This window comes from Oxyura jamaicensis, chromosome 8 (genome assembly GCF_011077185.1).
Source record: "Oxyura jamaicensis isolate SHBP4307 breed ruddy duck chromosome 8, BPBGC_Ojam_1.0, whole genome shotgun sequence".
NCBI lineage: Eukaryota > Metazoa > Chordata > Aves > Anseriformes > Anatidae > Oxyura > Oxyura jamaicensis.
In genome coordinates this window covers 29,826,798-29,839,328 of record NC_048900.1, presented here as the reverse complement: position 1 = coordinate 29,839,328, position 12,531 = coordinate 29,826,798, and the positions used below count along the sequence as shown (strand labels likewise).

The 12,531-nt window shown below is 50.3% G+C and overlaps 1 protein-coding gene across 3 annotated transcripts in view; it reads right to left on the bottom strand.

Moving 5' to 3' along the window:
- Positions 1-8,045, bottom strand: part of CACHD1 (cache domain containing 1) — a 95,325-nt gene extending 87,280 nt beyond the window's left edge. For 2 of the 3 annotated variants that reach the window (XM_035333796.1, XM_035333797.1), the window contains exon 1: positions 7,797-8,045. In XM_035333796.1, coding sequence (XP_035189687.1) covers positions 7,797-8,036 — 240 coding nt within the window. In that variant the 5' untranslated portion in view covers positions 8,037-8,045. The remainder of the gene's footprint in view (positions 1-7,796) is intronic. The other variant, XM_035333795.1, reaches the window with a different exon arrangement.
- Between the last annotated feature and the right edge of the window lie 4,486 nt (positions 8,046-12,531).

Sequence of the window (12,531 nt, the reverse complement as noted above, 5' to 3'; positions counted from 1 at the left end):
CAGCCCTCCGAGGGCTGCTGAGCTGCCTCCAGCCTTGGCTCACAGCCTGGGCTCGCTCCAGGCAAGCAGGCTCCCACTGCAATTATTCTGGGGAATCTGCACCTTCTCCCCCCCGCTTCAACACCACAAACACCTCCCCCTGCTAGGTTCAATATTGCTTCTGAGGTGAAAGCATGGCCCAGGAGGAAATGTTTCTCACAGTTCCTTGCTAGAAAGCGAGAGAACCAGGAGCTGAACTGGAGACGGGGAGGTCGCGAAGGCACCACGCTGAAGGGTCGCGGTGCTATCATCCCGCTCTTGTGCTGCTCGGCTCACCTGCGGACCCAACCTGGGATTAAGACTTAAAAACTATTTTCAACATACTAATAATTATTTAGCTCGCATCATACATGCTACTAAGGCTATACCAAGCAAAACTGGAAAACTTACAGAGGCTGAGACAGGTGGCACGTAGCTTCCACAGCTCCAGTTTTAATCCAAATAAACGCTCATTAACAACAAAATAGGAAATAGATTAACTGCTTCTTCACACACACCCCCAAGCAACAATACATAACCAAATTCCAGCCTTGATAGGTGTATAAAACAACCACCAATCATCAGAGTAAGGAGCATAACGTTGCCTCTTCCATTCATCCTCCTTGTGGCCACGAAGCAAGCTTTGTAGGAAACGCACTGAGCTGCCAAGGGAGGCCTCTGGGAACCCAGCTTCCAGGGGATTTTCTTGGTCTGGAATCCACAAAAGCAGCACAGGAACCCTCCAGCAACCCTACCACAGCACATGCACAAGAAACTCTGCTTAAGACATTCCAGCTTCTAGCAGCTTTTACAGGAACTTCCAGATGTGTCTGTTTTAAAGGCTTTTTCTCTGGCCTTATTCCTACCTGTGACAACCATAAACGTAGCCAAAAATTCCTCTTGTATCGCAGGAGTACGTGCAAAAGAGGGCCAAAAATGGACAAAGCACTCACTAGACAGCCCCACAGAACTGCTGGAAGTGAAATGCAGCTTTTCTCAGAAGCATGTTACAGCGTTTCTTCTCTACCAGGAGAATGGTTGCAGCCTCCAAGCATAGAGTCAAAACTGAGCAAAGCTGTGTTTAAAGGGAAACGACACCAGTGAAAAGTTGGTTTTATCAGCTGCTCCTGGCTGAGAAGTTGGTATAAGGAGACGTAACAGTTTGTTTTTACTAACGATTGGAATTGTGCAAATAGACTTTTGCAAAATCACTCGGGAGACTCTAGAGAGACCTTACCCGCAGCTGATAAAAGTGACTCCGGGAAACCCTTCCGTGGCCCCGGAAACGACTAGTATTGATTTGTGCCACCGTCGTGATTTCACAAGTCAGCTCAGATTCTCTGCTAAATTAGCACAGTACCTCACAGAGACCCGTACCGGAGAAGCACACACGCAGGGCAGGGTCCCAGCAATGACTTAGCACGTACTCTATTCCATACTGCAAAAGGAAACTCGTAACGACAGACGCTGGATAAATATCAGTATTAAATTCTGTTTTCCATGGGAAAGCAAGCATGAGGATATCCCTTCAGACTTCATTAACGCTGCACGTTATGCAGCAACAAAAAGCTCCAGGACAGCAATGAGCGCAGAGCGCTCTGCTGCTTACGATGCTCTGCACTTCACAGTTCTCCGCTTCATTCAGTGTTAAGCCCACGATCCAAGAAGAGGGAGCACAGCTGTTCGGTAAAACGGCCGGAACTTCTGACATCCACAACCAAAACTGATACATGAAATGCGGTACTGAGATTTTTAACTTGTATTAACCATGTTCAGAAAAAAAGAAAAAACCCAAAGTGACTATTTTCTATTCAACCACGTGGAAATAAATCACTCCTGGGACGTTATCGAGCCCTTACAGACGTCCCCAGCAGAGCTCCCCACGCACCCTGACAAGCGTCAGGTTGCTGTGAGCAGTCAGCATCGCACACGAGCAGCCCGGCATCACAGCCCTGAGTTCAGGCCACGGAGTGGCCCTGGTAAGGGAAACGGAGAAACGTGGGACACTTCCCTACAGCCGGGCACTCCTCCACATCAGCACGCAGAACCGATAAGGTTCCAAGCTTTTTTTCTCACTCCAATTTCTTCATCAATAACTGATAAGCAGGAAACCGTAACTGTTAAATGAAAGACCCTGCTAATAATTAATAAATCCTTCTATCCATGAACATAAAAAAACAACTAATAAAATCCTTCAGTACTTCATATCTCCCCCTATTCTCAAGCGTATCTTGCCTTTCCATCTGAAAGAAGGTGGAAGGCATTCAATTTACTTGGCAGTAAGCATTGAAGTTCTTCTCACGAGCACCTGGTCAAGCTACCGGTGTTATCGTAGCTTCTGCTGCGTTAGGACCATTAGGCACCAACCACTCCTCTGCTGAATGAGCCTACGAAAAAAAGTTGGCTGTATTTACTTTACTGCCCTCTGAACCTCCGTGTTATCAGCCCTGCCGCAGCCGAGATTCCCCCTTGCTTTATGGCTCCCTCGGATGTCTTCCTGCTAGCGACTCCTCCGTCCCCCCACGCCCGGCAGGGTCCTCGGCGTGGCGGTGCAGGGGGACAGCTCATTATCTGCCGACCCACCTTGCTGCGCCGCATCCGGCGACTTTTATCTGCCCAGGACAGCTGCGTTCGCCCTGTTTGAAGCGAAATGTCAGTCTTCGCTAATGCGCCCAGGCTTACAGCGCTAACGATGCCTCGCCGCTTTGAAGAAAACAACTCAAAGCCTAATTAAAAATTCAGATTCGGTCTCCTACGCGCCGCCGTCCTCCCTGCGCTTCCACCAGGACCTCTCTGTGTCTTTGTGGAATGTTTCACGCTGGAAAAAAAATAAAAATGAATCCAAGTGGAACAGGATGAAAAACTGCTGCAGTCTCGGGCTTTCACACAGCCTTGAAAAAGGCTGGCGTAGCTGGATCCAAACCAAGACATAATCATGTAAACCAGATGAGATTTTACTCCACTGATTTCTACCCTGTAATTATTACTACGAGCACTACTGCCAAATTGCAAAAAGGATCCACTCAAACATTTATCAGCCTTCCTTATTTTTTTTTTCCCTTTTGTATTTCAATTTCACAAGCTGGAATCAACCTGAAAATAAAAGGAAAAAAAAAATGGAAGCCGTTTTCCGTGCTGTCATTTGGGCGAGGGCTCTACATTGTCCGCAGATGCCCAGGTTTCGGACCCAATGCTCGAGGACTTGCTGTGTTTTACACCACTTGCTGCACAAGAACTTCCCCATCACCCACAGATTTATTTGCAAATGCTTATAGAAATCAGGGGGGAAGCATATGAAACCCCAACTTCAGGGGTGGAGAACCACGGTTCTGGTATTTCGACTGGCCTGCAGCGCAGCTTGAGATGGGATCTCTGTCTGCCAAGCTGAACATCCACTGTCACTAACCAGAAGGGCATCCCACTGGAAAAAAAAAAATATTTGTACTCTGCCAGCGTTCTTTTCCAAAGAGATTAAATAAGCAGATGGTTCTTGTGGCTGTGACTCTGTGCCATCACCCAGAAATCTTCAAAGAACGTGGATTTTTCAGAAGGAAGGTGTCACCTCGTCCTCCCCACAGGAACGCCGGGACGTCTCCGCGTTGCTGCACCGTTCAGGTCTGCGTTCAGTCTGGGTGTCTTGAAAAGCATACGGCTGGACGAGGTATTAGCAAAATAAACAGAATCCATTTGCCAGTCAGCCTGCAGAAGCACGTACTGCGCTGTTCGTTATTTTGACATGTCGCTGCATCATCTGAGCAAGTATTAATACGAAAACAAAACAACAAAACCCACCACAGTTAGGGAGCACGGAAAAAAATGGGCAGCGAACCGCTGTCTTCACAGTCAAAACACATTTATTTCTTCCAGCCAACAGACGATGAGAAAGGGCCCTGCTTCCTTCACGGAGTCAGCGTAAAGGATTCGGATGGCAGAGCTGTCTTCAGAAATATTCAAGGCCCTCTGGGCCTATAACTTTTGTTACTATCTGGCTAGAAACATCAGCGTGTATCTTGCAAGTTATAAAAGCACTTAACAGTGCTTTTCATCTTCAAAGCATTGCTTAATCCTTTCAACTCTCACCGAAAGCATTATATCCCCATTTTGTAGGTGGAGATGCTCCCTTGCCCAACGCTAGCAAGAAAGCGCGGTTCAATAGTTCTCACCTTGCGCGCCCCGCGCCGCTCGGAGGGTTAAATCCTGCCAAAACCAAACAAAACGCTCGCAAAAGATCCTACTTCTTTCCTACCTTCACCTCCCAGCCGAAGAATTTGTCTCAACCAGCGACCGACCCGGTAATTTCAACTGAGTCACAGAGCCCGGGCTAAGCCTGGCCAGGTACCGGAGCCGAGGGAAATACCGCTGGTAGACAAGGTCACGACACAGCCCCCATTTTTGCTGTAGTTTTAGCATTTTTTTCTTATTTAGCATTTTTTTTTAATTACCGCTGAAGTCTGCCGCCAAACTGAAACCTGTTCCCGGTAACCATAGGGTCACCGCCACCACGCAGTCTTGCCAACAAAAAGGAGGATAACGGTTCTATGTAATCTCAGGTACCGTACCTGCATCCTGCCGCTGGTGCACGGCCCCGTTTCTTTGCGTGGTTCTCTCCCATCACCCCGACAGGATCCTGCCTGCAGGTGAGCCAGCAGAGCCCACGCCCAGCACAGCGGCGCCTTTCACCGCCCCAGCCCCACTAAAGCTGGGGACACACACCAGTAAGGCACCTGGCCACAAAAAGAAATCTTCCTTTGGATTTCATTTCCCAGGCACTGGGTTACTTCGGTACGGGCGGTTGGGAGCAGTGACGCTGTATCTCAACTTGGCAAACGTCTTCCGCAGTGCTGCGTCGCGTCCATCCACCCGCACGCCAAGCGGAGGCTTCTCCTCCTGCCTCTGTCACCACGCAGCAAGGAACGAAGGGCTGTGGCGTGGCTTCTTCTGCTTAGACTGGAAGCGGCGTTGATGAATTCTGGGGGAAACTTAACCAGATCGCCCCCAGGCAGAAGGACGGGCACGCATTCGCACATACACCAGCCCATGAAAGGAAACGCACGCGGCGTTCAAGCACAGCACTGTCAGCGACTGCAGCTCTTGCAGCACTGTCCTACACAGCGGGAACAGCAATAAATAGGTGCCAGAGAGAAGTCAGGCTACTGATGGACGCCACGTACCACATCTCTCTCCTAGGAGCAGCACCAAGACCTGTAACACCCAGCAGAGGCAGCAGCCCGCACGTCTCCAGCCCAGTGGCGCACGGGGGCTCCCACCCGGCGAACACCGCGCTGCCGCACCGCTGCCCCGCGGTTCTGCACCCTCAGCTGCTCCACGCAGCCCCAGCGAGGAACGAATTCATACCTGCAACCAGAGCACTCGCAGGTACGAGAAAAAGCATTGCTTAGAAGCACCCGTCAGACACTCAGCACACGTCTATAAATAGCTGAGATGCGAGTGCCAAAAACAATTGTCAGGGCGATGCTGGCACCAGAAATCTCTCATCTCGCTCTTCCCGCGGCTTCAGCCGCTATCACAATGCCGACCTACGTGCATCTTGTTCCTCCCAGCGGGGCAGAGTAATGCGATTAGGTTAAAAACACCAAGCTCGCCTTACTGCTGCACTAATTACGTGAAATTCTGGTAAAGGAGAATGCAGGACAGGAGGTAGACACTGTGCAGACGAGAGGGATCTTGTTTATAGCGCTGACTGCTGCTCCAGCAGAAATCCAACACATTCTCCATCTCCCAAACTCATTACACCCTGCCCTTCTTCACAGGCATGTAAGGCTCAGAAATTCGGGTTCTCTCTTACCTCTTCCACTTGCTCCTCTAACGTCTCCTCTGTAGGCTCCACCTCGTCCTCCCTTCCCTCACTTACGGAGGCTCCTTTTACACTTTTTTTCCCAGGCTATTCCCTGAGCTCAGACACACCCCAACCACCCTCTCACCTTCCCTCTCTTTAAGTAAGCACTTCCACCTGCTCCGCCACCCACTGGACGCTTCCTCTCCGACTCAGACCTACCCTTCCTCCACAGCCCTCTCCCACACGCAGGTCCCGTTCCAGCGGCTGGCGACGCTCCTCCTGCCTATCCCCGGGACGTGCAGAGCGGGAGCTGCCACCAAGAAGGACCAAAGCGTGACGGCAGGGTGCGAGAGCAGCGTTCAGTCCTGCTGCTTCCTCCTCGATGATGTATAGGATCGAATAAAACCACAGCTGCCAAGTGTTTGGATATTAACCCCCCTTCGCACTGCCACAGCCACCTGTCTCCTACCTCCCCAGGACATCTCCCCCAGTTTCATCCTGTAATTATCGATGTTTCCCACCTCCCTCCACTCACTCCCTTTGTCCTGCACAGCCGCAGGCACCAACCACCCCTTGTCCCCATTTGGACCTTCCTCCAAAACCAGGGCAACACCCATAGGTTTAGATCCAATGAAAAGCACTAAAGCCCTCTCCCTTCTTCCAAAATCCCACCAGCCTCTCTTATCCATGGGCACAGCCACACCACGGCGAGCACCCGCTTGTGCTCCGATGGTTTCCAACAGCCCCGCACAAGCGGAGGACAGGGGAACTCCGTGCCAGCTACACCCGGCCCCGTCTGGGCAGGCTTAGGCAAATTCTACCCTCAAATCAAGTACGAGCCACGGGCTGCAGTGACACATGTCATAACATTTTTTGTTCTACTGCGGGAGGTCAGCAAAGAAGCTTCTAAAATCGGGGGAGGTTCGTTTCCACCGGTTTTTAATCTTAAACAGCTGTAATAATGTTACAGGAGGGAGCAAAGGACAGGCTGCACATTAGCTTGATGGGAGTTAAGGCAGCCAAAATATTAAGCGTATAAAAATAGAGCTCGGTATGAAAAGGGTTTTCAGAGTTTAACTACCAGTTTCACCGCATTACATTACTTTGGGGCCTTAAATAGCCAGCTAATAGTAAATAAGGCATTTTAACGTTATTTGCATCCCTGCGCGCCGGCATCCAGCTGGTTCCCAGGCCAGGACAAGCGACTCCTAGGGAGATGGGGCTCTCATTGCTGTGCAAGTTGCTTTTTTTTTAAAAAAAAAAAAAGACAATATGCGTTGAAGATGATCGTATTAAGGTGTTTTTAACTGCTGATTTTTTAAAAACATGCCAGGACAGATTCAGCAATACAATTCCACCGCCTTACTTTCCACGAACCAGCACTCCACCATTACAGGATGACACTCCTCTCTTCGGGAGGGGAATACGGCCGTGGGGATGCACAGTGCATGAAGAAAGCGACTTTCCCGTGCTGGGTACATCAATAACCTCCCTCGATACACGAAGCCATCTCAACCCACGTCCTGCCAGCCTCCAGGACGAGAGCGGCGATCCCTCAGGGTTTCCCTGGACAAAACGTGGCCCTGGGAGCCTGCCCCACACAAAGATGCTTCGGAGGTGACAGGAGGGGGCCAGTTTGGAGCAGATAAAAGGCCATTTGGGTAGAGACCCCCGCTGACCGCATCAAAGGGTCTCCCTTTCAGTGAGGGAGGCTTTTTAAAACCGCATTTGCTCCCCCCATGGCAGGGGCCGCCTGGGGGCCGTGGGGAGCCCGGGGGCGACCCGAGGGGCTCGGCCCCTTCCCCTTCTTTTGGGGAACGCAGCGGGGACGGCGGCGAAGCAGCCCCCGGCGGCCCGGGGCCGCACAAAGGGAGGGAAAGTTTGCAAAGAAGGGAAAGGAGCAGGCGAAAGGGAAGAGAATGGAAGAAAAGGGGATCGGGAGGGAAGCGGGGCAGGAGAAGCGGGGCCGGCCGGGCCGTACCTGCATGGTGACGACCCCCAGCTCCTCGGCGGCCAGTTTCCTCATCTGCGCCGCCACAACTTGCGCTTCCTCCAGGATGGCGAACTCCGCCTCGGCGGCGCCCAGCCCGCACAGCAGCGCCAGGCACACGAGGCCCAGCGGCCCCCGGCCCCGCGGGCTGCGGCGGTGGTGGCGGCGGCGGCGGCCCCGGGCGGCTGAGGCGGAGGCGGCCTCCTCCTGCCGCCCTCCGCCCCGCGCCATGCTGCCGCGGCGGGAGGGCAACTTCCCCCCCTTACCCCGGGCCGGGGGGCTCGCTAGGGCCGCGGGGCGGCCGCCATGCGGGGGAAGGGGGACGGGGAAGGGGACGGCGGAGCCGCTGCCCGGCCGGCTGCGGGGAACCCTGCGCGGCGCGGCCCCGCCGCTGAGGGAGAGAGGCGGCGGAGAGCCGCAAACCGCGGAGCAGGGGAGGAGCGGCAGCGGCGGGGCCGGCAGCGGAGTGGCGGCGGGGAGAAGGAGGCGGCCGGGGGCAGCGCTGGGCCGGGCCGGGCCGGGCCGGGCCCCTTCTCCCCTCCCCGCTCCTCCCCTCGGCCGCCGCCTCCCTCCCGCCCGCCCGCGCCGCCTGAGGAGGCCGCGGGGAGCGCGCTGAGGGGCCGCGACCTGGGAAGCCGGCGGGCTTTGTTACTCGCTTTTTATTTGGTTGTTTTTCAAGCAGCGCTGCTCCCCGGGTCAGCGCCGGGCACCCCAGCCCAGGAGGCTGAACGCCAGGCGCTGCGGCACCCTCCAGGCTTAGCTTCGTTAACAGCCCTGACAGAAAACCTCGAGGGTCTGCGCTGTTTTTAAACGCATCTGACCTGCAGCGGCCAAGCGGCCCCAGAACACACTCAGATAACTTTTCCTAAGAGCTGTGGCGGGCCCGTTGTGTCCTGCAGCAGAAATTCCCCCAGTTAACGATTCATCACCATCCACCACCAGACCCGGTGCTCTCGGGCTCTTACTCGTGCCGTGCCTCGTGTAAGCCTTATAGCCGGCTCCTGGTGGATAAAGTATAATCAATACGGCCTTGATATTATTTCCCATAATCATAGAATCCCGGAATGGTTTCGGTTGGGTGGGACCTCAAAGCCCATCCAGTTCCCCCCTGCCCAGCCCAGAGCCCAGTGGCCTTGTTAGGCACTTCCAGGGATGGGGCGTCCACAGCTTCTCTGGGCACAATAAGATCCTATTTTCTAGAAACAGAGTTTCTACCATCTTTACAGATGTTTTGTTGGCAGCTTTGAAACAGCGATTCCCAGGCCCTCTCTTTGTAGGGCTGGAGGTGGGTCAGACCCAAAGCCCTGCTCCCGTGGGTGCCTCCCTGCACCAGGTTCCCCTGGCACCAGGCTTCCACAGGATTCAGCAAACCCCTTTTGTTTGGATTTAATAAATGGAATATAATTCTCACTATACAAATGCCATATCAATTTATCCTTGGCTTTCGTCCTTTTAGGTGATTTATGGGCCTAAAATATTTTTTTACACTTATCCTGAGCAGGAATTGTGGTTTAGGACTAAACCAAAATGACGCCTCTCAAAGCTGCTGTAATCACTGTCTTTTATTTCCATTGCTAAAGTAGCATTAGCTACCTGAAAGACAAGGAATTTTCTTTCCGTCATGCTGAAGCTCTTGGACTTCTGTTGGAATATTTTCCCTGGGCCCAAGAGAGAGAGAGAGTGAGCCAAATTCGCTCTTAGCACCAGTCATTTTCATATTACATTTTATGTTTTTTTTATTAGATTCACTAGTGGGGGACGCAAGGGTTTTAAATTATAGTGAAAAGCCAAGTGGTTTTCAAATATCTTGGCTTCACTACCCACTTTTATTTTTTATTTCATTTCTGACTCTAGCTGCTTGTTTGAAAAGAAAAATCCATCTCTGTAAACTTTGTTATATAAAAAAATATCCCATCAAGGCTACAGCTGGAGCTAAGTCAGTAGCTAGCTGCATTAGCAGCACCACCAAATCTCCGGCTACCCAAGGCACCAAATCCATGCTCCTGATCCTGAAATCCAACATTCATGCTACAGTCTTTTTTTTTTTTTTTTTTTTTTTTAAATTATTTCTTTTTTAACAAACTAACCTCAGGAAATGAATGAGGCAATTGTCCTTCTGCTCCTAGAGCCCCAGGATCCTGCTTACGGCAAGGTAACCAACTGAACAGGTTTTGCATTTTCATACACAACCTAAACTAATTCACCCTGCAGCCCTCGAGGCAAACCTGGGCTGCTCCCGAGTTCCCCTCTGCTCTGTGGCAGCATCGCTGCCTCCCAGCCTGGCCGCCCAGCTCACAGCACAGCCGTGTGCATCCTGTACCCATCACAGTCCCACTTCTAGGTTAGCTTTCACACATCTGAAGTTTTAAAGAAAAATAGGGAACAACTCCCTCCAAAATACCACGGGAAAGAGCCAGGGGGGTGGGATAAGAATATGATACCTAAAAAACCTTTGCTATTCAAATTGTGTGATCGTTAAAGTCACAGCACATCAGCCAAAACTGCCAACGGAGACAATCTGATGCTCTAGCACTCTCTCAAGCCAGGCTACTCTCTATGCATTTATGTGGTTACACAGCTGTGGATTAAATCCGCCTCCTTTTGCCTTAAAATTAGCCTTGGAGAAGAGCGACATGGCCTTGTTGGTGCAGTATTGTCATGGCATGACCAGAAGAGGAGTCCCAGAGAGCAGGAGACTGGAGGGAGAAGAAAAAGTAAGACGCAATCAGGTCTGTGCTGTGCTTCCAGCATTCAGGCATAAATAATTTACCCATTCAGATTTGCAAAAATGAGGCCATGCTAGAAAAAAAAATGTCCTTTTTCTAAACAGCAAGGACAAAATGAACACAGAGTTGAAGTGCTGGGGTATGGGAAGAAGAGGAACATATGTCAGGTGTAAATCCCGGAGCCATGGTGGGAGTAAGTGTTCTCCTGAGAGCAGCATAAGTGGATAGGTTAGTGTATGCCAGGAGGGGTAACAGAACAAGTGCTGGTGCATGTGATAACACCAATGAAAAGCCCTATTTCTGTAGCATACGATTCAAAATGTACTGAGCCAAGGTTTATTAACTGAGTATGTCTCTCTGTAACAATCATGACTTTGTTGATGTATCTTCTGAAGTTCCTTTACTGATAAATATTTAATTTATATTTTCAAAACTGTAATCTAGCTATATATACAAGTACAGATCTGTAAGAATACAGTGTTCTCCTCTGTAGAAAAAAGCAATGTCCTTAGCTTGCTGCACTTGCTTCGCTTTGTAGCAAGTCCCTGCACTCTCCTAGCAAGTCAGGAGCATCGTATGTTGGAAAGGCACGGCCTAATCTCTGGAAAATCTCCCTGAAAGTGGCACTTCTTGGTGATACTGATCTTCACACCTGCAAGCAATACAACACGCACTCCAAAAATTGAAAGGTAGGCAGCATGATCGTCTGGCAGCCCCATGCTTCCTGCCTGATCCTCTCTCCTGGTCCACAGCACTTTTGGGATGGTTCAGCCGGCAAGCTGCATCACGCAAAGGCAGCGGGGTGTCGGTCACTCACCAAGGAGCTGGGAAAGTATTTGTGCCTCTCCTTTCTGACCTTGAAGCAAAAACTAAATTTAATCCTTTTGTATAAATCCAGCTTAAAATAGAGAAAATTTAAGTTTTTATGAGGTTACTGTTGTTTTTTATTTATTTATTTATTTTCTACTATCTGCCTTTTCTATCTCCCAATTTATGTGCTTTTACTCACTTGATTCCTTTTCTACTTGCCTTCTAACCTGAATAAGTTGTCTACAGCTAAGTCAGCAGAGCTTTCCTCATTTTGGTTTTCATGTTTGGTTTCACTCCCCTCCCAGTACATTTTTAAACATTTTCTGCTCTGGAAGTTGTATCTCTGTGTTATTTTTTGATACAGTTCTTACTCTCTCCATAAGTTTGATCTTTGCTTCCTGGTGAAAGTTACTTCTGAACATACCAACATGCTAGGATCAAGTCAAGAGTGGCATTTCTTCCTCTTTGATTTAGCAAGGAAGCTTGCAAGTAGTAATTGATTATTGCATCTGAAATCTGCTTCTCTAAACCTTTTCTGTTTATGCAGATTACAAACTATGTTATACGTCAGAAAGAACTGTCCCTTGAACATCCTTCATTAATTTCTGAGTAGGAGAGCATTTTTGTACCTGTCCTTGTATCCATACTCCTTATACTCATCTATTTCACATGTATCATGTGGCAGGACCAATAAGGCTGTAAACTCCAAGATTTATCTCATAGCCAGTGCAGCCCCTGCCCACCTAATCTGTCATTCCCCGATGGATTACAACCAGTAAAGAAAATGGAAAAAATGCCTTGCACTCCTCCCGCCCCAGCCCGGGTCTGTAAGTGTGCCTGTGAGAGAGTTCTTTCCATAACACCATCATCACCAGATAATATTTTTAATGAAAACCATCACATTATGTAGTTTCTAAGTGTGTGGTGTGGGATTTCAAAGTGAGCATTGTGCCCAGCTGTACAGCTCGGGATGGAAAAAGCCTGATGCTAGCAGCACAGCTAGATCACAGCATTACTGGTGTGGTCTCCTTTCAGGTCAACTAGCTTTCTACTAAATTCTAACTAAAAGATGATGTAAGGAAGAAAATCCCTGCCGTGGGAGGAGGATGGCAGAAGGACAGGGTGGGATGGAAGCTAGAAGCTGATGGAAGGGGCCTGAGGTGCTGGGTACCTGTTCCTGCTGGCCCTGG